The 27391-nt window shown below is 40.2% G+C and overlaps 1 protein-coding gene across 1 annotated transcript in view; it reads left to right on the plus strand.

Moving 5' to 3' along the window:
- The window catches only part of PRMT8 (protein arginine methyltransferase 8), a 114503-nt gene that overhangs the window by 42722 nt on the left and 44390 nt on the right, over positions 1-27391 (plus strand). The window contains exons 4-5 of the mRNA XM_069101433.1: positions 12586-12728; positions 13471-13558. Of these exons, the coding sequence (XP_068957534.1) occupies positions 12586-12728; positions 13471-13558 (231 nt within the window). The remainder of the gene's footprint in view (positions 1-12585; positions 12729-13470; positions 13559-27391) is intronic.

Genomic DNA, 27391 nt, shown 5'->3' on the forward strand with positions numbered 1-27391 from the left:
GAGAGAGAGAGAGAGAGAGAGAGAGAATGAGAATGAGAATGAGAATGAACTTAAATAATGTGGACCATTCTGCTCACCATTCCATTCAGTAAGTAAATGTACTTCTCACAGTATGAATATCTGACTGGACTGAGTGTGATTAGAAACATCTCTTCATCATAACTACTGGCAATTTTTTCATTGCACTTAAACTTGTAGAGCTAATGAGGGGGACAGCCTTCCTGGTCAGCCAGAAGCCTCCTGTTTTGTTCCCTCTCCCTTCTGTAGGTTCTCTCTTCATGGAGAAGCTGTGTAGTGGCGTGATCACACTCTAACATAATCACACTTAGGTGTGAACCCTTTTAAGAATGTTTTTCCCCTCATCATCTGCTTTCCTGTCTGCTAGCTTTTTTTGCCTAGTTTTGTTTCCTTCTATGTGAGTAGAAGTCCTGATTTCCCACCTTCTCTCCTGATCAAACTTAGCTGAAAATCAAGAAAAATAAAGCTTTCATTCAACTATTTTGATAGCAACTATCTCAGACCCATCTGTTCTCTAATACAGACTACTTCCTTTAAAGATACCTAGTTCATTTCTAACTAAAATGGTTTAGCAATGTTCTGATGTAGTTTATGGATGACTTCAGAATTTTCTAAAGTAATTTTGACTCTGTGTCAAAATTTTATATGCCTTATATGATGACCTATCTTAGAACCTAACTCCTGTGTAAGGTGAAATTCCTCTCCCTTCCTTCCTTCTTTCCTTTCCTTTCCCCTTCCTTCCTTCCTTCCTTCCTTCCTTCCTTCCTTCTTTCCTTCCTTCTCTCTTTCTTTCCTTCTCTCCCTCTCTCTTTCTTTCTTTCTCTCTCTCTTTCTCTCTCTCTCTCTCTCTCTCTCTCTCTCTCTCTCTCTCTCTGTCTCTGTCTCTGTCTCTCTCTCTCTCTCTTTTTCTTTCTTTCTCAGTTATTAAGCTAGTAGATAAGAGGACAGCATAACTGGATTTTATTAGTGTATTTCACAAAAATCTCTTATAGTCTGCTTATGAAAAATATGAAATAAGTAGACTGGAGGATTGTAGAGTTAAGCAAGTTCATGATTGGATTGACTGATAGGACTGACTATTGGATGCATGTCTACCCAGTTCTTTGGTGGAATATTCCAGGAACCTGTCCTTGGACCTGTTTTTTTTTCCCAAAATTTTAATCCATAAATTAGAATTTTTAAATATAACAAAGTTGAGAGGGTTAGGTAAGTTTATTAACTGAAACAATTGGGATCTAAAACAATTTCAACAAACTAGGGTGGAGGGCTAAAACAAAATAGATGAAATTTAATACAGAAAGATGTGAAGTGCCACAATTGGGTTCAAAAACTCAACTGCTTAAGTGAAGAGGTTTTGGCTACCAAGTAGTTCATATGAAAAAGTGCTTAGCATTTTATTGGATTCCAAGTGTGATATGAGTTAGTGTGGTATGGCAAGCAAAAAAAAAATGAGTATGCTCTTAGACTAAATCAGTAGAAGCAGAGTGTCCAGAGTAAGGGAGGTGATGATTATACTACATTCTGTCCTTTCTCAGGTCACATCTGAAGTACTGTGTCTGATTCTAGGTGCCACATTATGGAAGGAACATTGACAAACTGGAAAATATATAGAGAATAACCAGCTTAAAGGAACTGGGAATGCTTAGCCAAGAGAAGAAAAGCATAGGGAGGGAGCATGATATCTGCCTTTAGCAGTTTCATGAGTTGTTATGTGGAAAGAAGATCAGATTTGCTCTTTTTGGTTCCGTTGAGCAATAGGTAGAAATTTCTGGGAGGCAGATTTCAACTCAACATAAGGTAAACATCTTAACAATTAGAGCTGCTCCAGAATAGAAGGGGCTGGGTGTTTCATGAAATAGTGTCATTGAAGGCTGGATGAACCGTAGAGGCTGGATGACCAATTTAGATGCTGTTGATTAGATTTATGTTTTGGGTAGGGATTGAACTCAAAAATGACCTTAAAGGTCCCCTCTTAGGCTTCAGTTTGATGATTCCAGAAGTCTTTGATTACTCTGTTGCTGGGCTTGATTAGTTCAGGAAGGATGGGGAGTGGTAGGTGTTTGGCGGGGAGGTAGTTTAAGAGAGGACAGAAAAAAAAATTTTAGAGGGTTTAGGTCAATCATGAAAACACAGATGAAGGAGACAGATAATCAGTGCATATCTTTGTAGGCAAACCTAGGGATGGAATGTATATTTTTAATTTCCCTCTTTTCTAGGCAAGCCACAAAACATATCATATTTTAAAAATATAAAACTGAGTTTCTGTGCACACCCTGGCCCACGTATGATTCAGACATAGAAAATAGGAATGAAATCTAAGTCAGAGACTTAGATTTAGAACCAAAAGGGCCCTTGAGAGTAGCCACCCAATGCCCTTGTTTCCCCATTTCCCTAAATAAAGGTCAGAGAATTTACATAGTTTGTCCAGGGTCACATAGGTACTAAGCTGTAGAACCAGAAACCACCTGACCTCTCTGATTACAAATCCAAACTTTTTTCCCCCTCTACACTATACTGCCTGATTTAAAGAGTTCTCCAAAATCTATCAGCCTAGGACAACCTTCATTTGCTGTACAAGTTTTGTCCACCCTGCCCAATGCTATCCTTCCATAGCAGCTTAGATCTTTAGAGTTGGAAGGGGGCTTAGAGATAATAGTATTATAGTATTTGCTATGTGTATATGCACACATAAACATGCATATATACACGTATGTTTATATAAATATGTACATATATAAACATATATTTATATACTCTATATATTTCCATATATACATATATGTGAATAAATATGCCTCATAAATAGTTCAGATTATTCTCTGAGAGGCACATAAACAACCTGATAGGAAAATTCTAGTTTGGACACAAATAAGACAATTCCTTAGATGTAAAGCAGATCATTCCTATCCCTGGTTTCTCTGGTAGAAAAGGAGAACTCCAACTCTTCCTCTATTCCCTGTGTGACCAAGCTTATGGGAAAAGAGGCAGTCTACATTGAAAAGACTTTAAAAAATAAGAGGTTTCAAAAGGGGAAAACCAGTTTTATATTCTATCCGCGAGGGAGCAGGAAAGAATGGTCATTCAGTCTCTGCATAACTACTTTTAGTGAAAGGCAACTCCTACTTTGTGAGTCATCTCATTCCACTGTTGGGCAATGCTAATCACTGAGTCCCCTTCCCCTCTCCTTTCCATGGAGTCCAAATCTCCCTTTGGTCTTAATTCTGTCCTTTGTGACCAAATGAGATGTTGACTCTCCTTTCCATATGACAAATCTCTAAATATTTGAATATATCTATCATGCCCTCCCTAAGCATTCTTTCCTCCAAGTTGAACATCTCCAATTCCTTCAGCTATTCCTTATAGGGAATGGTTTTGTGTCCATTCAATCCTGGTCGTTCTTCTCTGGATAGGCTCCTAATCCATCCCATGACCTCACCTTTACCTCCTATTTCACAGAGCACCAAAAGCGATGATTTAGATGACCAGGCCAGATTGGATTATCTCTCAGTGCTTTGATTGGCATTCTCCATAGCTCCAGTGAATAAAATACATGTTCAGGTTTCTGTAATAAATGGCTTTTTAGCACTATCTAACTAATCTTCTATTGGTCAGCAGAAAACCCTTGATCTGGCAATTGAGATAATCTCTACCATCCTGCCTGAGCAAATTCCCACACCAGGACAGTGGGTAGATTTTTCTAAAGAGAAGGACTTCAGTCTCACTTATGAATATGAATCTTGAAAGGACTGATGGTGACATTTTGAATTTTATCACTGGTGGTCAAGAATAATAGGGGAAGGGGAGGAAAGTAATGAAGGAAGATAAAGGGTTGGGAGGAGACCAGAGACCAAGATGAGTCTTTTCTGGCAGTGAAACCAAGAAGCAAGATGTGACTTAAACTTACAATTGTCAACTCTGGTAACAAATGATCAGAGTCCCAGAGCTTTTGCAACCACTATTAACTCCAAAAATACCAAAGAGCTCACACAGTTTATAAGCCAAAATCTTTCTTTATTGCATTGGGGAAGGGAAATTAGACACAAATATCAACTCTGATATGTGACTCTTATGTGGGACAATAAAGTAGCTTCAGATATCCACAGGGCAATGTCCTCTGTTTCTGATGGTAAGACAATAGGCTTCAAACAATGCTGAGCCACACAGGTTTGCAAAATCTCTTTTACAAAATAAAGACCCATTTTTTTTTTCACAATTCCTAGATTTCTATAATGTCAGAAAGAAACCAAAAAATCAAGAACCAACCAACCAACCAACCAACACACACTCAAACTTTACATTCAGTGTGTTTACTTGAAGGAATGGAGAAAATTTCCCAATTTAGAGTCTGTTGTTCCCTATTGAGTGTTTAGGTAGATTAATTATTCCAAAGTCTACAAATGAAGGCCCTGTTATAGTCACTCAGACAAACTTTTCATCATTCTTGTAGCATAAAAATATATCTATATAGTGACCTCAATCCAATCTTGAGCTGACATTTTAGTGAGGGCAGATTCAGATTGGAGGCATAACCCTAAAGAAGGTAGCTCTCTCATTCCACAAATCCCTCCCCACCTCCTGATTTCAACAGCCGAAGGACACTGTTTACCCCTCTGCTGCCACCCTGCCCTAATCAGTAACTTGGTTACACAAAGAGTAGTACAATTTTAGTCTCCTGTAGAAGAGAAATTCTTCAAGTCAGGCAATTGCCAGAGCTTTGCTAAGTGTTAAAACGAATGATTAATTGGTAGAGACCCATACTGGAAGAAAGATCTGTTTTATCTTAATGAGGAAATCAAAGCATCAAGTTTAAGTTAAGGTGATTAGCGAATGAAAGCAAAACATCCTAGGAGGTCAGAAGACCTGGGACCTAGTTCCTATTCTATCACTAGCTTTGTGACTTTGGGCAAGTCATTTCCCCACCTCTTAGACAGTTTCCTCATTTATAATATAAGCAGGTAGTCTGTGCAGATAATTTTCAGATCTGTATATCCAGCCTCAGTATGTCTTTGAGCCCAGTCTTGTGTCACTAATGGCCTATTGGATATTTGCTGCTAGTTGTCCCACAGGCGTCTCAAGCACTTCTCTAAAGCAGAAATAATCCTCTGTTCCTTAAAACTTTTATTTCTTCCCAATGAAACCTCAGGATCATTCTTGTCTGTAGGCTGGGTGGTCCTGTAGACAGAGTGTTGGTACTGGAGCCTTATATAATGGACTAGCTGTGTGACCCCAGGCAATTCCTTTTTAACCTCTATTTACCTCAATTTCCTCATCTGAAAAATGAGGATAATATTAGCACCTACCTCCCAGGATTGTTGTGAGGATAAAATGATAAAACCTTAAAGTGCTATATAAATGCATCATCACCATCATCGTCACCATCTCTGTTTCCTTGTCCACTTTCCAGTCAGTTGCCAAGTCTCATTGGTCCCTAACATCTCTCATGTCTCTTCTCTATCTGTAGAGTGCTTGGTACATGACAGGTGCTTGCTAAATGACTGTTGACTTCCCACCTTCTCACTACTCATACTGCCAATACTCCAGTTTAGGCTTTCATCATCTTTCATCAAGCTATTATCTCCTACCTAGTCTCTCTGCTTTAGTTCTCTCCTTTAACTTCATCCACAAAACTCCAAAAGTGACATTCCTAAAGCACAAGACTGACCACATCACTTACCTCCTTATAAAGTTTCAGTGACTCCCTATTTCCTCTGAGATAAAATAAAAAGTCTTCTATTTCACATTGAAAGCACTTCATGGTCTGAAGCCAGCATAACGTTGCAAGTTTATTGCACATTAGTCCCCTTTGCACACTCTACATTTCACCCAAACTGTCCTATTTTCTGTCCCTTAAGCACATTATTGCATCTCTCACCTCTGGACCTTTGCAAAGGCTGTCCCGCATGCCTGAGGTACACTTCTCGGTCACCCCCATCTCTTAGAATCTCAGCTTGCTTCATAACTCAGTTCTGGTGCCATGTGTGGCCTTTCCCGATGCCCCCAGCTACTCATGCTCCCTGAAGTAACTTTTTACTTATCTTGTATATATTTTGTATTTGTGTTGATGGAATGTAAATCCCCCAAGGGTAGAGACTTTCATTTTTGTCTTTATATTTTCAGAGCTTATCATAGTGCTTAGCATATAATAGATACATAATAAATGCTTGTTGACTAATTGATTTATAGGGTAATACCTCACACATATATTACTTCAAAGTTTAAAAAATACTTGCTTCAGAGATTATTTTGTGCAACCAAAGTAACATGAAATAATAACTTTGTGCTAATACGCACAAAATTCAGGGCTACAACCCAGGTCTTCTGATTACAGCCTCATGTCTTTCCTACAATGCCATGAAATCTTTTAAGTCTATTCAGTGATTTTATGGCAATGCAGCTGTGGGCATAATACAAAAGAAACCATATTTAGAAATGGGACAAAGGAGAACTGAAGCAAAAAATAGAAATAAAGTCCCCCTCTCTTTCCTGTGCCAAATTTAATCTTCCGCCTCCCTCCAAGCAATGGAGTTTATGGGTTTCTGGCATTGGTCTCTATTAAATATGAATGTTGGATTTACCTGTATAAAACACTTCACTTTGCCCCCAGGCATTCTTTCTTCCCTTGCAGAGACCATTTGGGGATAATAATGCTGTCATTCAAATTGGTAACATCTGTGTGGTTTCTTTCATAATTGGTTCCCAAATACTAATATTGTCACACAGGAGGGTACTGGAACCAAAGCTGATGTTTTATTTGATATCTCTCATCCCATTTAGGACATACATCAAAAAGTCTCTCTGATGCTTTGGATTATGTGTTGGACATAACTCTAGAAGAACTAAACTGTGAATGTTTGAGATGGAGTGTGTTGAAATCAGACCACTGAGGGGAATTGTAAATGAGAGCAGGTTCTCAGTTTTAAGTGCAGACCAGGCATACCAGCCTACTTCTCCTGCCCAGAACTTATGCTCTCTTCATGTTGTTTCAACTGGAAGTTTGGAAGCCCCCACTCTAGGGGCTCAGTACGAACTGCCAGCGTTTGAACTAAGAGGGTTCCATACCTATACCATGCTCACTCTTGCCCACATACAACTTGTCAGGGCTCTACCACCTGTCCCATTGGGTCTCCAGACCTGAACACCTTGACTCATTTGCACTGATTCAATTACTCTTACTGTTATTCTCATTCATCCATACCATTTAATACTCCAGTTTCAACCCACACCATCACAGGCACTTGAGGTGGCCATTTTACATTCATGTCTAACAAGAGATCACTTGAATCAAGGATACATGATCACACTTTGTCAATACCTGGGAAATAGTTAACATAACATAGAGTTTAAAAAAGTTACAGACTCCCAATGTCTTCTTCAAACAAATTGGTCATCTACAAAGTTTAATAGTATGCTCCTGTTACTACTCTCCCTTTTTCCCATAGGGAGGTGGGGTGTAGAGTGCGACCTCAGGGGTCCTGCGCAAGAGCCCTCACTACCTTCTAGTTTATTCTCAGATGTACTGATTGTTTACATGTTCTTTCCACCATGATAATGGAAGCCCCTGAGAGAAGGGACTGTTTTTGCCTTTCCTTTCATCTCCAGCCAGGAACATAGGAACCACTTAATAAATCCTTCTTGACTTGACTTGATTCCTTCTCCCCATTTCCCCCCCTGCTAGTGAATCTGGTTTTTTTTATTCATAATTTCCAGTTAGAAGCTAGTGAAAATAAAAATGTATTTTATTCCTAGCAAAGTTCATATAACCACTGAAATTTCTCCATGTATCTTCCAGGTCCATGGACCTGGTCTAGGATCTCTTCAGTTCAGATGCAGGTCTTCCCTTATTCCCTTCATCCCAGGATATAAAAATATTCATCTCGAATCCAAATCTCATTTTAGCCACTGATTGCTTCTACTCTCTCAAAAAACATGGAGTTGGGCTTTAATTTGTTATAGAGCAATCAGAGGGGGACCTGTCAGACATCCCTCTGAGTTCTGCAAGAGGGAAATTACTCAAGTTGTGGTTCAATAATTGGTCGTCATTCAATAATTAAACAATAAAATAAATAATTAAAAGTACCTACTATATGTAAAGCATTGTGCTAGACACTGGGGAGATAAAAACCAAAATGACATAGTCTCTGCCCTCTAAAAGCTTCTATTCTCCTGGAGGGATGCAATATGCACATAGTTAAATAACTGAGTCATTTGAAGAGGTGGAAAGCACTAAGAACTAGGAGGAATCTGGGAAGACTTCAAGAAGGAGGTTGCATCTGAGCTTAGTTTTGAAGGAAGCTAGGGATTCTAAGAGATGTCATTTAGAAAGGAGAACATTCTGGGCATGGGGAACAGCTTGTAATTAAGTACAGAGAGAGGAGACAGAATGCTGAGTCCATGCCAAACAATGTCATGCCAGACAGCAGGGGCAGGGACAAGACAAAAGACAGGAAGTAATGAAGATGCTTGGGGTTACCATCTGTGTGACCTTGGGCAAGTCACTTAACCCCAATTGCCTTGCCTTCATCCCTCCAAAAAAAAAAAACAACAAACAATCCAAAACAACAACAACAAAAAAAGATACTTGGGGAATGGGGTGGGATGGGGCAGACAGGTGCATTTTTCTGGAATAATAGGAAATATCAGGAAAGTTGGGCTGGACCAAGACTGCAAAGAGCTTTAAATGCCAGGCTGGGGATATTTCATTTTCATCTGAAAGGCAAAGGGGAACTCCCAAAGATTTTTGAGCTGAGAAGCAACATGATCAGGTTTGTGTCTAAGAAATGTAATTTTGGCTACTGAGTGAAGGATGGATTAGAGAGTGAGGAGATCAGAAGTAGGGAAATTAATTAGGGGGCTATCCCTATAGTCCACACTAGAGGTAATGAGGGTCAAAATTAGTGTGGTGATATATGGGTTGGATTTGAGAATTGTGATGGAGTCTTCTGTTGGGGTAAAGGTAGAATTGCCTATACCAACAAGCTAACAAATGGCCTTGACATTTCATGAAAATATGAACTGGGTTGGTTCAAAATGGCTTCACTCTGAGGATCTGTGACCTTGGTCCTTGGAGATTTCTCTGTTGCTACTCCTTATAGGCTCCTGTTTCTCAACCATAGCCCATATTCCAAAACATAGAACATCTGTCTGGGCCAAGTAGCTCCTAACCGCCTGCGTTGCTGGCTAGCCTTTCATTGGCTCCTGCTTCTTCTGAAGCACTGCCACCTGGGAAGCAGTCTATGTTCTGGCCCAGACTCATCTGCTGCTCCACCAAATGGCCAACTGACAGTACCACAACTGTTCCCCTTGGCTCCCTGACTGGAGTCATCAGACCCTTTATGGAGACTGGGGGAGGAGAGGGTTTCCTGCCTCCATGAGAGAGCTGGTGATGATGTTGTTATGGATTTTTTGATGTCCCATTGATCTCAAATCCACCTCTGTTTGTGACCCATCCCTCCCCACACTTCTCCTTTCCCTGGGGAGGTGACTGGAGGCTCAGAACTGCGACATTTAGACATGTGTTTGGCAGGGATTTTTCATCATTGCTTCCCAAATATTTCTTTTTCTATATAGGAATACTAACATCTCTACCCTGGCACTCAGAGCTTTATAAAATCTCTAACCTCAAAGCATTGGTCTCTCTTAGCATCCTCCTTTTCCCCTCTAGGATTCACTCTTCTCACTCTCATCACTCAAGGTGCCAAATCCTTGTACTTGGAACTCAGTTGCTGTGGTCCTTGCATTTTTACCTCTGGGTTCCATAGCTGGACAACCTGCACTTACCCCATGACTGGGTGGTGGGGATAACCTTCAAATAGTAACATATCCTGACTCCCAATCATTGACTCAATCATGTTACCCTTTCCCCGCTTCATTCACAGTCTGTTCTTCTATGCCAGTGAATACCCAGCTCTTGGCTCACTCTCACACCCTCATCAAAGGCTGAGCCTACCACTAATGGCCTTATATTTAATCACCAGCAAGACCCATTTTGATAGTGGCTCAATAGCTCGTGAGAGAGAGGACCTAAGTAAGTGCTAAAAGTAGCTGCTTGCCCCTGATGCCTTGCCTCCATAGGTCTTTGTTTTCCAATTCTGTGGTTCTCAGGGTTTAACAGAATGCTCCCTTTATTTTCTGCTCTCAGCTCTAGGACCACATTGGATTGCACTGCCTTGCTTGTAAGATATGGTAATAACTGACATTTATATAGCATTGTAAAGTTTACAAAGAACCTCATACGCATTAGATCAATTGTGTTAAGTATTTTCCAATTACATTTTAACCTAATTCATTTGGGAATATTGTGGGTCTCATTGGCCACAGGCCTACATTAAAGTATCTCAAGCAATCCTCACAACAACTCTGTGAGGGACGTTCTCCAGGGACTATTATCCCTATTTTACATATGAGGAAACTGAGAATAAGAAAGGTTAAGTGACTTGCCCAGGGTCTTACAGTCAGTAAATGCCAAGGGCAGGATCTCAACCCAGGTCTTCTTAACTCCAACTCTAGTGCTTAATTATTGATCTCACAGTGCAAAATAGTAGAATTTTTATCTGGCTGATCAATTCTTTTTACATCACTGCAAAAATGAAAGAATTTAATTACTGGTATTTGCTGCAAATGGTTTCCATCTATCCAGTGATCTGGGCAAATGTGGGAGTGGTCATTCAGTCGCCCCTGGCACTGGCCTTGGGGGAATCCATATTGTGTGTAATACCAAGTTCTGGGCATCACGGAGGGGAGTTCACCACACAATGCAGACCAGCCCATATCCCTACTCTCCCATTTAGCTCTTCTGAGTTTTATAGGTAGACTTCAGGGTGTCAGTGAGGTGTTAGTGCAAACTCTAGACTTGGAGTCAGAAGACCTTGCTTCCCATTCCCTTCCCCTCTCAGTTTCCTTATCTAAAAAATGAGGGGTGGATTATTTGATCTCTATGGCTTTTTACAACTCTTAAGTTTCATAATTCTTTTTTCTAAGTGCTATTATAATTTGGAAAAATCGTGTCTACACACACAGGAAGACAAATAAGCTCTGCAGGTAAATTAATAAATAGATAAATCCTGCAAACATTTGTTGGTTCTGTTCAGAATAGTGAATTAATTAGGGATTTATATCCCTAACCTCATTTGGACAGCCTTTGTCAGTGATACTGATGAATTCTGGGTCAGGCTGACCTCTCATGATAACTTCCCCCAGTTTACTCCAGTGTAGTCTTGGTGGCCTATCCCTGGGAAGTTTCCTATCAGACCTCGATGAGAGGAGACACCTCATTTTACCTTCTCTGCTTTTTTCTCTACTGGCTGTATCCAATGATATTGTATCCAAGGATCCGATGATAATCAAAAGTGGTGTTAGATAAGGAGAAGCAAAAAGCTTGAACACACCTCACTCACACTGTGTTCTTGGTCAACAAATAGAGAGTGCACTGTATCGGTCTGTGCCTCCTAAATTTTAGGAAGCCATATTGTGTGAAACTTAATTAAACTTTTACAAAAGTACTTTTCTCATGATTCATCATAGCATAGACTTGGTCTGAGAGTCGTGAAGGCTATTTTACCAACAAAGCATGGTGCTTTGCAAGTTCTCCCCTGTTGGAAAGGCATTGAATATGATCCTAGCCACAAACTAAGCCTACTTTCTGAGGAGCAGCCTATTTAAGGAGAAAAACTCTTCACCAGTAGGTTGGCCACCAAATGTTGATTTCTTTGACCAAGGCAATCCATAAAACAAAGAAAAAAACAACCTAGTTTCTTTGCCTTTACAACCTTCTTTGTCCTCTGCTGTGGGGATTGGCAAAGTGACAGAAAGGAGGAAGACCAGACTTTTTTTTTTAAATTTTTAGGCTGTCTATAAACATAAACTTCCACATTCCATGTAAAGCTGAGGCCTGTATTTGGCAAACTTCTAGGGATCTTCAGCAGCACCCTATCATCTCTACGATAAATTATAGACTTAGCCTTCCACTCTAAACCCTCCACAGTGTGAACCCTGTCTTCCTTTCCTTATTTATTTTACATTATTCACCAGAGGACATGGATAACAGTTGCTCAGGATGAGAAGGCATGGATGGATTGCCCCTTTTTTAAGGGGAGTACTCACATTGAGGAGATCATTGCAGCATTGAAGTCTAAGCGTGTTATCAGACCATTAGCAATTCTAGCTGTCCAGAAATATTATGTGTTCCCTTGGGAGGTAGCAGATTTTTACTTACTAGAGATCTATAAATACAACTAGATGAGTGTTCACCAGGTATGTTATATTAGAAATCCTTATTCTGGTGGTGGTTGTACTACACAGCCTCTGAGGTCTCTTCCAGCTCTGAGTTTCTACAATTTTATGGGATGTGTCATAATGATCTAAAGCAACATATCTAAGAAGTGTTAGTTCCCCCAAAGTAAACAGAATCTAGGTGGGCTGGGGGCACACGGCATAAAGAATCAGGGGAATGTTTTCTGGGGAGAGACGGTCTTGACACTGACACTATAGTTTACCAGTTGGGTCTTCAGCAGTTCACTTCCTAGGGTTTAAAAATATGTTTTCCTCTTTTTTTTTTTCTCCTCCTAACAGTCATCACCATATTTAAGGGTAAAGTGGAAGAGGTGGAGTTGCCTGTGGAAAAGGTAGACATCATCATCAGTGAGTGGATGGGTTATTGTCTTTTCTATGAGTCAATGCTTAACACAGTGATCTTCGCCAGGGACAAGTGGCTGGTAGGTGTCCTGCACGTCGCCCTCCTTGTTGGATTGCTGGTTGACCCACGGCTGAGCCTCAGTCCTTTGACTAGAGAGAGGCTAGACCCTCTTGTGCCTCTGCTCACTGGGACTTCCTAGATGCCTCAAGCCAGAAATGCGTTGCAGTGGTTACCTCATTTGGCCCCTATCCCTGAAGCAGGTCTTCTTCAGAGAAGGTGGACATGATACCACCTCCTTTGCCTACAAAGTCCAACGCACTATCCAGCTATTTTGATAGCTGAAAAGTTTGCGTGTTTAGCTCTGGCCACTTTTGTTGAAATTGAAACATTTCACTTGGTTCAGATGAACGTCAGGATAGCAAGTATTAAGTATTAAGTATTAATTCAGTATTAAGCATCCAGAGGTCCCAAAAGGCCCATTTCCTGCCCACCTCCCTGAATCTAGTTTTGAGTCCCCTTCATCCTTCCTTTGATCACCTCCTGACTTTCCCCAAAGTCTAGTCTTCCAAGAGTTCTTCAGGAAGGTTAAGTGATTCACTTTGTACTTAGGGGTGGGGAAGGTGAGGAGGAAGAGGAGCCTGTCCATCCTGTGACAGTCGGCTGCCACGGGTTTTGCCCCAAAGTTCTCACACAAGCCAGGAAAACTTGAAGCATTGGCAGTGGGGGTGCTTTGTCCTAGTTCTTCTACGTGCAGTTCAAAATGTGATGTCTTTGTCAGGTGAATAGATTACAAGATCCATTTCCCCACAATTCATCAACAGAAACCTGGAGGGCTTATGTTTCCAGACCGGGCAGCTTTGTACATGGTAGCAATTGAAGACAGACAGTACAAGGACTTCAAAATTCACTGTAAGTAACCCTTTTTGGTCCAGGATTGAGTTTTTGTTGTATACTTACTGAGTTTTTTTTTTTTTTTTTTGATGGGCCGGACCAGAGCCTCTCATTCTATGGAACTGATTGATTGGATTAATGGACAATAGAATAAACATTTTAGCAGGCTCAGGGTTCAGTATGTCTATTCTTTGGTTTCTAGTCAGGATTTAACTGGGGATTTGAAATGGAGAAGAGCCTTATCTTTTATGCTTTCTGGCTCTGGCTCTTTAAGCTGCTCTCCCCAGTACTATGGATGAGAAATCATGGAAAAGTTTTTAGAGTGCATTACTCATATATTTTCTGAATTTAAATAAATGAACCTTCAATGAATGAATGAACAAATAAAAGGATAAGTGAGTGACTGAGTGAATAACTGTGAACAAATAAGCAAATGAATGAAAGGATACAAATGTGATGAAAAATTAATTGGAGCTGGTGAGGACTTCAGACTTCGTAGCAGACAGCAGAAAAATCCTTGGGAATAGAAGGCCCCAAATGCTCTAGAGTCATCAACAATGGACCTCTGGACCAGTGATATCTTGCCTTTGTTTTTTAATTTTCTAGTGATATCAAACTGGGATGCTGCAAAATTCTTAAAATGGCGCTCATTATAATTTCTACTCTTTAAAACATCTTGATGTCAATTAGCATAATTAAAATGACTCTCCCTTTCTTGATAGTTGAAATCTTTATTTTTGAATGTATAATGAATTTATGACATTGTATTGTCATGGACTCGAGGTCAAGTTTATGGGGCATATTTTTTTGGTAACGTGTAAGCTCCACAACAGTGAGAAACTAGGGACTTCTAATTAATTCAGCTCTAAATATTCAGTGATGGTTGTGATAACAGAAACCTAGACAAATCACATCATAGAATCAGTAAAAGCATTTAATTGGAACAAGAAAGGAAATGAAACAAACATTAGAAAGATTCTCAGTAATCTTTCCCCTGAATGATAGCATTCACATTCTCTGCTTCTCTTATATAATACCTTTATCCAAGTCCTCACATAAATCTGGGAGAAGACTGTGATATCTGCTGGCTTCCTCCTCTCCCATAACCTGGTTGTCAACCTGCCCACAGTCAGTGCTGTGACTAGACCCCTTGTTTTTCCCTGTCATGTTTCCACTTCCCTTTTTTTTTTTCTGGAGGGGAGAAGGCAGGGCAATTGGGATTAAGTGACCTGCCCAAGGTCACATGGCTAGTAAGTGTTAAAGTGTCTGAGATCAGATTTGAACTCAGGTTCTCCTGACTCCAAGGCCAGTGCTCTATTCACTGTGCCATCTAGTCATCCCTCCACTTTCTTTCTTTCTTTCCCTATTTCCTCCCTGTGACAACATCCCCTTAACAGTGTCTGATGATCACTCAAAGTCTTGATTTTCTGCAAATGAAGCTAAACTCTTGGGCCTAGGACGTCATAGGAAATGATTGGACAGGTGTGTGCATATTCCAAAGGACACTGAGAAATAAAGGCTTTCTCTCATCTTACTCCTATGACATTTGACTGCCCCTAAGTAAAAAAACAAACAAACAAACCATACTTTCAAATTGTACCAGATGTGCAAATACAGGGCAAACCAAAGACCAATATGGTGGTCACATCAAAATAGAAAACCCATAACATCCCATAGCAAAGTTACAGACAGAAGATAAAACATATAGGTGACATACAAATATATAGTACCTAGTATCAGAATCGTTACTTACCAGTAAGTAGCATTATAAACTTGGCATTTCTGCAGTGACCTAGAGAAGCTTCTGCATTCATGGTCTCCAAACGCACTGCAGGTAGGTTATCATTTAACTTCCCCAGTCTCAGTTTCCTCATCTGTAAAATGAGGGGATGGGACTAAATGACCTCTGAAGTCCCTTCTATCTCTAGATAAGGTTATATGATAGTCTCAGGTACAGTCAAGTCCAAAAAAGGCTCTTCATATGGGTCAACATCAGGCACCAACTATCCATCTGTATCTAATGGGTTGTCCCCTCATGGAGTTTGCTTCTTTTATGCCTCTATTATTGGATATCAGGAAATTTGTCTTCCCTGTGCACAAGAGGTGATGGAGACAGATCATCTTTTTTTCAGGGATTCAACTATTCTCAAGGACTGTTCTGTAGGCAAGCAGACAAGTCACTCATTAAACTATTGGCAGCAATTCTCCATCAATCCACTTTCTTATGCTTTCCCTGGATTCTAATATTCTTAGTAGGATTCTATCCTCTAGCTAGCATTCCTAAAAGTAAATTCTGACACTATATCTAGTTTCTTTCTTTTTGAAATATTCTCATTTGATGTCTCCTTTTTAATCTAATCCAATATCTTAACCAAGTGACATATATTGGTACTGAGTCTTCATAACTTCACCATCTTCCAAAAATTTCAAAACACAGATCAATCGGTATAGCAGCAAGAACTCCGATATACCCAGGGTGGCTACCAACAAAGGTTCTTAGATCTGCTTTTCTAAAGGAAAGCAACTCAAAATGGGCTAATGAGCTTGCTTTAATCAATCAGACATATGTCTTTTACCTAGTTCAGGGGAAAAAGGTCAGCACCCCGAACTTCAGAGAATACAAACAAAATGCAAACCAGTTACAAGCAGAAGTTACAAGGAGACAGAGAAAGGGATCAAGCAGATAGGCCTCCAACTGTCCAACCATTATATCCATACCTAGTCAGTTACCAGAGAGGGAAGCACCAACATCTGGGTATTTAAAGCCAGGGGGCTCAATGGCTGCCCAGAGTCTCGTCTGGTCAAATCATACAACAGTTCTCAAAGTGAGCCCCAAAGCAAAGCCTCCCATCAGGGTTTATATAGCCTTCTCCTGGCTCAGAGAATGTCACAACCCTCTTGACCCACTCACTGCCCAGTCACAAAGTATCTCCTGAGAAATAAGCCTCCAGCCACAGGCTCCAGGTGCACTTAAGCCTCGGGGCAGGGAAGATCTTGAGTTCACATTCCTATAACAATAGGCCCAGCCCGAATGTTATCAGGTCCAGAATGAAGTTTGGTGACCTTATGTATGTATGTACTCCAAAGGCCACATACCTAACTCCCACCTAGCAATAATGATATAAAAAATAGAATCATTTTACCTTTTTGGAAAAAGAAAAATACACAGAAGAGAACAGAAGGAAACACAAAGAGGTAGGGACAGTTTTGAAAGTAACATCTTAAATGAGCAGTGTGAAATGGAGATTTCATGCATAAAATTCTCTTTTTTTGTAGTCTGCTGTGGATGGAAATGCCCTTCATTGGTGTTTAAATTCAGAATAAAGAAATTATAAGAACAGTTATAAAAATCAACACTAGCAAATATCTTATGTCATTAAAGACTTGCTTGCATTTCTTGCCTTAAAAATTGCCAGATCGGGGCAGAGGGTTCAAGTCAGGTTGCCTCTTTTTGCCTTTCTATTTTTGGTTCTCCCCAACCATTTATTCATGGGCTATAGGATTGTGACATTTGGAGATGGAGGCATAGTTCTTTGTAAACTTCTAGTGGTAACCACCAAACCTTGTAAAAATCTTTAGCTTCCCAAAATTCTTTGAATTTGACCAAGGTAATAAATATTTCTATCTTCTTAGGCTCAGTGTTCCTTCTCTGATGAAGTGTTTGATTAACACTGTGGAGTTAACATTTGTCAGGTGGAATTGTTAGACCAGCAGCTTCTTGGATAAAATACAAACTCTTTTGGTATTCAACATCCTTCACTTTGGCTTCAGCCTACTTTTCCAGACTCATTACACCTTACCCTTTTACTGGATATGTATTTTTCCCAAACTGGCTTACCTACTTACTGTTGTACACACTCAACATTCCACCTTTCATCCCCAGGCCTTTGCACAGGCTCTCCCCACCCTCAATGCTTCTTCTTCACTTCTATCTCTTGGAATTCTTGTCTCACTTCAAAGATCAGCCCCAGCCTCATCTTTTATGACAGCATTCCTGATCTGCCCAGATGCTAGTGCCTCCCCCCTCAAAATTATTTTATATATACTATTTATATGTATACCTGCTATTTCCCCCAATGGGATTTAAGCTCCTTAGGGTCAGAAACTATTTAATTTTTGGCTTTGTATCTCCAGTGCCTAACATAATTTCTGGAATGTAGTAGGTGCTTAATAAATGCTTATGGATATATGAATTAATTTTCATTGTCTTCTGCTGTGGAGATACTTTACAAACCCAGCACTGAAAGCTATTGGCTTTTTATCAGAGAGGTCAGAGCATCTCAAACTCCTGATGAAGGATCCCAAGCCACTTCAACTCTCTTAAAGAAAGTCTGATAGCTTACTCACTACTTTATCTTCTGTGTCTTCTTCTGCACCGTTGTATTGGATGAAATATTGGGCCTCACTCCTGGCCTGAAAGGTAGGCTCTAATGGTTAAGGGGTGTATTTATTGTATAATACACTGGGAAGTGTATTATAAAGAATAACATTTTTAGAATAAAATTTAAAAGTAAGCTTTGTTTAAATACATCCCTGGGACAAATAACTTAGCCACTTGTAATTGAATATGTAAGATGAGTGAAATTAGCTCCTGAGTGAGGAGACTCCTATGCATGTATATTGGCATCTTCCCTGCAACTTACAGTCATAAGGAACACTCTATTCTGGAGTTCAAGTGACTTGCCCAGAGTCACAGAGTCATTCCGATTCAGAGGTGAGGCTAGAACCCAAATCCTCTCAGTCCTGAAGTCAGCTCTCTATTTACTGTACCACTGGGCTGAGTACAGGGAGAGCTAAGTATTAATCTGGCCTCACCTCACAAATAGCCAGAGAAACAATGATTTGCAACTTTGACACTGTGAAATGAGGTTTGGCCTTAGAGTCCACCAAGCCGGGTTGGAGTCCCAGCTCTGCCATTCACTGGCTCTGTGACTCCGAGCAAATTAGTTAAACTTGCTAAATCTCAATTTCCTCATCTGTGAAAGGGGGATAGTTACCCTACTTGCTTCATGGAGTTGGTATGAGGAACTCACTAAAGGGCTTTTTGGTTGCCCACTCTTAAATCGTTTTTAAGTATTGAGACTGGAATTTGAACTCAAGTCTTTTGATTCCAAAACCATTATTCTTTTCCTTATGGCACGATGCCTGCTGTCAAAAGACAATTATACAGAATGGAAGAACTGCTGGGGTCAGTGAAGAGACTTGTCCAAGGTCACACAGGTAGGCATTGGCTCTAAGACAGACACAGTGAAATAGGAAAATGTATGAGCAGTTGAGGAATAAATATTGACCCAATGTATAAGAGCAAATTACACAGGTGCCTCAGTATGAAGCTATTGTTGGGGCTCAGGGTGGGCAGGGGTTTGTGTTATAGGTGACACAATGCTGCGTAAGAAAATCATTTTGCTTCTTTGTTCATTCATCATCAAATATTTACTGAGTACATGCCACATTGCAACATATAATGTTGCAATAGATCACTTTCAATGGGTTTCAAGGCAAATTCAATCTAATGCATTTCAGTTCAAAATACTGCATCACACTGGTTATGTACACGGTGCTGTGTGGGTCAGGATAGATCCAAAGAGAAATGAGGCAGGGTCCCAGACCTCAAGCAGCATATAATCCAGCCTGGGGTGGAGCTAAATAATGTGGCAGAGACAAATGACTACAATACAAATTGCTGTATCAATCCATAACTATTTATTAGGCACCTACTATATGCTAGGCACTGTTCTAAGTGTTGGGAATGCAAAAAGAGGCAAAAGACAATTCCTACCCTTAAGGAGCTTACAATCTAATGGGGAAAGACCACATCTAAGCAGATAAATATTTTGTGTCTAGTGGTAGCCATCTTTAGCATACGGGAGGAAGGAAAACAAGGGGAAAAAAGAAATTTAGATAACTTTATTATATATTTAAAAGGAATAAATAATAGATTTGCATTTTCATGTGCAGTCATCTTTTTAGTATATTATGTTATGGAAATGCTTGTTTTATTCTATAAATTAAATTTTTTTGTCATTTTAAAATGTTATTTTCCCCCAATTACACATAAAACAATTTTTAGCACTTGTTTTTTTTTTTAGTTTTGAGTTCCAAATTCTGCCCCTTCTTCTCCTTTCCCCTCCCTGAGACAGTGAGTAATCTGTTATAAGGTTATACATGTGTAGTCATGTAAAACATGTTCATATTAGTAGTTTTTCAATTAAAAAATTTTAATACTTAAAAAACAAAGCAAACAAGATACAGGATAAATAGGAAATTCATCTAAGTATGTAAAGGAAGTCCAGAATGTTAAGAGATCAGATGATGGAAGGCTCTCTGATTTGGATTCATTGAGGAAGTGATATTTGAGCTGGATCTTGAAATAGGGGTATTTATACATTAGAGAGGACTATGTTAAAGGGAACTACCAATGTATTTAAAATATAATACAACAGTCAGTTCATGTATACAGTGATGAAGGAAGAGAAGTCATGCTGGGCTTCAATTTAGATGGGTCAGAGTTAGAAGGAAGTTGTTACTTTCTAGGTAGCAACACAGGGTCAGGCATCATGTGGCTCATTCAATCTCTTCTTGCAACTTGCATCTTTTATAAAAACCAATTTAAATGAGCTCCCCTCAATTAGCTTTTCCACACAGTATCCTCATCCCATGATCTCTGCTACAAAACCAGTTGGGTTTTCTCTCTAATTGCTATTTTGAAAACCCACCTCTACTCTGCCATCTCCACATGGCATGGGGACGACTTTGGACTCTCAAAGGCTATGATGGCAAAGCACAAACTCCAGCAGCTCCCACCCAGTTGGCAAAGCTTCAAGCGTGGGACTGCCAACTGTGTCTGTTTTCTAAGAATCGACCCAACCAAGTCTAGAAAAGTTCATCACCAGAGGGTTGACTATAAGGAGATGATTTTTTTTTAGCCACAACCACTCATGAAGACAAAAATGAAATAAAAGATCCTTGAAGTATTGAAAATTATATTTAACCTTCATTGGCAAAGGACCATACAAGCAGGGGTGTGCTGATAAATGTTTAACAACTGACACTCCAAAAAAAAAAAAGTACACATGACACATTTAAAAATTTTTTCCACATTATGGACATTTTCTTCAACTAGATAATTAACAAAAAAATAATCAAACTCTGATTTATAGATTTGTTGATTTTGTATTTTATTACCTAAATATGAGTGCTTTTTTTGTATAAGTACCTAAGTAAAAGTATAAGTATTTTTTTGTGTAGGTACTTAAGTATAAGTAAGTATAAGTACTTTTTTATATTAAGTACCTATCTGCTGATTTGGTGTAAAAGCTCACTCTGAAAGCTTAACTCTTTGGAGCCAATGTGAGCTGGATCCATCACTCCTCTGAATACAAAGCTCTCATAGTAGGTGAACATAAGCTGCAGTATATTTGCAATGATGACCTGCAGACAAGACATAGCATGAAAACAATGTGTAAAGGGGCAGCTAGACAGTACAATAGAGCACCAGCCATGGAGTTGAGAGGATCTGAGTTCAAATATAGGCTCAGATATGTACCAGCTGCATGATCCTGGTCAAGTCACTTAACAATAACTGCTTCAAAAAAATATGTAGGAAATGTATAGTTGGAAAGGACATTAGGTCATACCAAGAGCAAAGAAAAAGAAGCTGGCATGATTACTGCACTAGTAGCCCTGTCATAACCCAGAACCCTATAAGAATGTCTTCTGCATGATGGGTGGGTCCTTTGACTCCAAAATCTGTACCTCAATCTCCACATCTATAAAATGGAATGGAACAGGTTCTTGGTTATATGGATGAATAATGAAACTCCCTCTCCCAATGTAGATTATTATCACCTTCTCTGAATCTTATAACTTTGGAGGATATATGAAAAGACATAAGTAAGACTGACATAGGATGAGAAGATGCAGAGGGGAAGGTATTTGTACCTGTATGACAATGTGGAGCAACTCGGAACCACAGAAGAGATGATGATTGAGACGAATATTTCTTTACAAACTAGTTTCTGTCATCAGTGGAGATTTATGTAATGTGAGGCTGTGTCAGAAGCTGCTAAATTTGTTAAGGGAGGGCCGATAAACAAATTTCAGTGGGCACAAGACTCATTTTTTAAAATTTAAATTAAGGGGGTGGGATGGTAGAACAAGACATTTCAATTCCCTTCCTCAGGAGTTGAACTGACAGGGAAACTGCTAATTAGGAGAAAAGGGGAACTGGGAAGAATCAGGATGTCAGGAGAATTAGTGATATACGTATATATTATTTAAATATCAACCATGGAGAAATGGGCCACGTGACAGCTATCTCTCCTGCTTCTGACCAGTGTAGAGAATGGACCATCCTGGCTGCCAGACCCTGATTTGCTCTTACAGTTCTCCCCCGATTTTAAAATAAAGCTGACTCCAGCTCAACCAGCCTGCTCAATGGACTGTAGTCTCTTTTCTGTATGGTGTCTCATTCAACCTGCTGAGCACCAAAGGCCTGTGACGCTATTACAAACATCTGGTCTCGCTCTCTATCCTTTTCCTTCCCTTCTAAAAAAAATTCTGCTGACAAAGCGTACCCTGTGCCAGACTATAAACGAGCTTGTGCCCCACTCTTCCCTCTTTCTTTCCTACCTGTGGCCTAGGGCCTGATGTGGTCTGAAAGCAGATACCTACTAAAAGTCTTAGAAATTCTGTGATTCTGGGAACTCAAGTTCCTCTCTTGCCTGTGTGACTGGTTCTGTTCATTTAGACCTAGAAAAAAAGACTTGGAAACTCCAGGTAAGGCAGGAGTAGAAAAGCAAGGCAGGGAGTCAGTGGTGTTGGTTACTTTCACATCTCCCGGGGCTTTTTTCTTCTTGAGAATCAAGATGAACCTAGGTGACAAGTGGATAGGTCTATCCACTGGGTCTGGAGACCTGAGTTCAAATGTGACCTCCAACATTCACTAATGGTGTGATCTTGGACAAATTGCTTAACCTCTGTTTGTCTCAGTTTCTTCACCTGTAAAATGAGGATGATAATAGCACTTACCTCACTGGGTTGTTGTGAGGATCAGATGGATTAATGTCTGTAAAGAGCTTAGCACAGTGCCTGGCACACAGTAGGAGCTACATAAATGCTAGGAAGAAGAAGAAGAGGAGGAGGAGGAGGAAGGGGAGGAGGAGGAAGAGGAGGAACAAAGGAAGAAAGAAACTGGAAGGAACGTCAAAGGTTAGTTATCTTATCCAACCCATCATTTGACAGTTGAGAAAACAGAGGCAAGAGTGGAGGAATAATGTGTCTAAGATCACATGGGTAGTAAGTGGAAGAATTGGGAATTGAGTCCAGGTCCTTTGACTCCAAAATACATCTGAACCTCAATCTCCACATTTATAAGATAGGATGAATAATGCAACTCCCTCTCCCAATGTAGATTATCACCTTCTCTGAATCTTATAAGCTTGGAGAGTTGCCTGGGGGCACTGAGAGGCTCCCTGTTGCTCAGTATATGTCGGAGGAGAGAATTAAGCCAAGATCTTGCTGGCTCTCTATCCCCTATGACACTATGGCTCTGGCTTGGTCTGTAGGGGTAATGCTATTTCTCCTGCAGCCCTCACAGGCTTGTTGGGATGCTCAAATGTGACAGTGTATTTTAAACTATAAAACCCTATGTAGGTCCAATTAATCAATCAACAAGCATTTCTAAAGTCTAGTATGTGCTAGGTGCTAGGGATGGTCAGTGACTTCCACAAGTGAGGCACTATGGCAAAATTAAAGAAAAAATGAATCAGTCCCTTCACTTAAGGAGCTTACATTTTATCAGGGGAGACAACATATGTACACACTAGAATGTGCAGAATAAGTGTATTTAAAATATCTGCAAGTTAATTTTGGTGGGGATCAGAAGAAACCTCATATAGGAGGTAACACAAGCTGAGCATTGAAGGAAAACTGGGGATTCCAAGAAACAAGAACAAGGAGGGGTTGGATTTCAGGCATGGAGAACAGTCTCTGCAAAGGCATGGTGAGTCTGGCCTGATGGAAGAACGTATGAAGTGCACAAGATAAGAGTGGAACACTAGACTGGAGACAAGTAGGAGAGGACTTTAAACAACACACCTCAATTTGTATTTGGTTTTACATAAGTAAAAATATTTAGGTCTATAAGAGGCAGTGAGGTGGCAAGAGGATAGAGTGCTGGGCCTGGAGTCAGGAAGACTCATCTTCCTAAGTTCAAATCTGGGCCTCAGATACTTACTAGCTGTGTGACCCTGGGCAAGTCACTTAACCCAGTTTACCTTAGTCTTCTCATCTTTAAAATGAGCTGGAGAAGGAAATGGCAGACCACTCCAGTATCTTTGTCAAGAAAACCCCAAATGGGGTCATGAAGAGTTGAATGAGACTGAAAATGACTCAGAAACAACAACAAAACAGGTCATGTAATCTAATATCCTCATTTTAAAGATAAGGAAATTGAAGCTCAGGTCACACATGTCAATAAGGCAATAAGTGCCTACTATGTACCAGACTTTGTGCTAAGCACTGGGGATAAGGCAAAAGAGAGTCCCTGCTCTCAAGGAGTTCACAGTCTAAGGGGGGAAATAACATGCAAACAACTATGTACAGATAAAATACATTTAGTGTAAATATAATAAATACGTAATCAACATAGTCACCCATTCCACTCTGTATCTATTGCCCTGCTGCTTTCTATTCCACAGAGCAAGAAGCTTGTGGTCCAAGGCAAGAAGGGCCAGACACCCCACGGGTGTCTGATTCTTCTTGGGGGGGAGAGGGGGGCTTCCTCTCCTCCTTTTTTATGCTGTCTCCAATCATTACATTGTAAGTTCCTTAAAGGCAGAAACTGTCCTTTTTTATTAATTGTATCTCCAGTGCTTAGAACAGTGCTTGGCATATAATAGGTATTTAATAAATGCTTATGAGCTTATTGGCTAACTACCTGTGTGATCTGATTGGATTGGATAGGATTGGATCAATAGAGGAAAGAGCCCAGCATTAAGGGAGATCAGGAAAGGATTTTTGTAGAAGAAGGGATTTTATCTGGGAATTGAAGGAAGCTGGGAAGCCAAGAGGTGAAGAGGGAGAGTTTTCTAGGTATGTGGGGCACCAATGAAGATGCCTGGAGCCAGGAGAAGTGTCTAGTGGGAGATAGAGCAAGGAGGCCAGCATCGTTGCATTGCAGAGTGTCTGGGGAATGGGGGGGGGGGGGGCGGTATATGGTGCAAGAAGACTAGAAGAGACCTATGGGCTCCTAGAGGCAGAGAAGAGAAGGAAATGTTTATCAGGTTCCAGTGATAGCCTGTGCACAAGCTTAGCGATGAATGACAGAATGTAGTATATGGAATGCAGTAGACACATAGTAGATGCATATGATAGAATTTGGTTGAACATTTTAGCAGTAGTATCATGAAGTGGAATAACATCTAATCAGCTTGGAAAGATTGTTATGGGATTTAAATGCCAAACACAGGAGTTTATATTTTATCTTAAGGGCAACGTGAAGTTACTGAAGCTTCTTATGGTCAGACCCATGCCAACTTGGCAGCTGTATGGAGGACGGATTGGAAAAGGGAAAGGTTGAAAGCAGGGAAACTGATGAAAAAGTCATTGTAATCATCCAAGGGAGAGGTAATGAAACCTAAATGAAGGTGCTTGTGGTATGAATAGACAGAAGGTAAAAACTGTAAGAGATATTGAGGAAGTAGACCAAGAAGACTTGCACCTGGATAGGCATGGTGGCCCATGCTTGTAATCCCATTTACCATGAAGCCTGAGCCTGGCACATCTTGTGAGCTTGTGAGTTCTGAACTGAAGGAGAATATACTGATTGGATTTTCATGCTAGTTTGATATTAATATGGTGAGCCCTTGGGAACAAGTTGCCACCATATTGTCTGGGGAGGGACAAATTGATCCAGGTGAAAAACAGAACAGGTCAAAGTTCTGAATTGGATCAGTCCATTAGTAGCCCCTGTACTTTTATCCTGGGTGAGATAGGAAGACACAATCTTCAAAAATAAAAAAAAAAGATTCCACCTAATTGGACACAGGGACAATAAGGTAGTATGAAGACTGGAGAATGACTCTGAAGTTGAAAACCTAGGTGACTAGGAGAATGTTGGTACCTTTGCCAGAAATAGGGAAATTAGGAGGAGGTATGGGTCTGATAATGAGTTCTGTTCTGGGCATGTTGAGTTTGAGATACCCATGGGATATCCATGTGGTGATATCAGGCAGGAAGTTGGAGATTCATGAATGGAGCTCAGGAGAAAGAACTGGTCTGGATATGGAGATCTGGGAGTCATATGCATACAGAGGACGAGATCACCTAGAGAGGGAAGAGAATAGAGGGCATATGACACAAGTGAAGGAGACATTCACAGATAGGAAATGGGAAATGAGCCTGCAAAGGAGATTGTTCCTTTTGACTAAGAGGAAGAAAGAAAACTTGGATAGAGAGGTTTTATGAAACCCTATGAACGAGGGAGTATCCAAAAGAAGGGAAGGAGGGATTGATCCAGAGTTTTGAGTCACAGAAAGGTCAAGGATAATAAAGACTTTAGAAAGGTCATTGGAACTGGTAGTCATTGGTGACTTCTGAGAATAGTTTCAGTAAGGTGAGGGAGGAATGGATAGATAAAAGTTAATTACAAGATATTAAGGTCAGGGTGAAGAAGTAAGCCACAAAGTAGAAGGTACAGAGAGGAAGTTCCCTCCCTCCTCCAGATGTAAGTGCCCTGGGACAAAACCGTGACTGCTCTTCCCTAGGTAGAGCTTTAAGAACTAAGATATCAGATATCAGTATGGACCAGAAGCCAAATGCATTCTCCATGTGTGGGATATCTTATATGTGTAAGCCATCTCTTATCATCTTAGGATGAGGCAAAGAAACTCTATCAAATCTGAGTTCAGTCAGGCCCCTGGGGACCTCATGAATAAATTTACCCAAGCAGATGTCTGGTCTAATTTCCTTACTGGCTCTATCCCTATCTCTCTGATGTTTAAAGAAAGGACAACCTGATGGTCCCATTCCCCTAAATACTAACCCTGGGAGTGGGGTCTCCAGTTAATTGATACTTCACCCATGTTGTTGCTAACAAACTCCTACATTCTATTTTCTAATCTGTAAAATTCAAAGTCATCACTTGTCAAGATGAAAGCCTCATTCTACTGATAACCATCCCCCACTTTTTCATCCCCCTCCAACTCAGTCTTATCCTTACCTAGTCTTTACCAAATTCTGGCTTGTGCCTTCTGAAACCTTCATTTTTTTTTTTTAAAGCAATTGGGGTTAAGTAACTTGCTCAAGGTTACACAGCCAGTTATTTCTGGGTGTGGTGCTAAGTATCTGAGCCCAGATTTTATTCCCCCAGGTCATCCCGACACTGGGGCCAGTGCTCTTACTCGCTGTGCTACCTGGCCGCCTCCTGAAACCTTCATTCTTTTGTTAACAAACCCCACTTCATCCTAGGCTAACTTCTTCCTTGGTTTCCTCTTGAAGACACTGGTTTCCCTCTTCACTTAAGGGGGCTTTTTCTCATGCCCAACATTCTAGAACACAAGGAAGAGCAGGCATACGTTTTTTTTTTAATCACAAGGGGAAAAGGTATAGATTTCATTAATATATTTTAACATATTGGGGCAACTAGGTGGCATAGTGAGTAGAGCACTGGCCCTAAGATCAGGAGGACCTAAGTTCAAATCCAGCCTCAGACACTTAACACTTACTAGCCATGTGACCTATTATATATATATCTATGAGGCTAGAACTATGTATGTGTGTGTGTATATATATATATATATATACACACACATACATAGTTCTAGCCTCATAGACCTCTTGAAAAGATCT

This window comes from Petaurus breviceps, unplaced genomic scaffold, assembly GCF_028583685.1.
Source record: "Petaurus breviceps papuanus isolate PSGF00001 unplaced genomic scaffold, PetGlider_PUasm1.0 470, whole genome shotgun sequence".
Classification (NCBI taxonomy): Eukaryota; Metazoa; Chordata; class Mammalia; order Diprotodontia; family Petauridae; genus Petaurus; species Petaurus breviceps.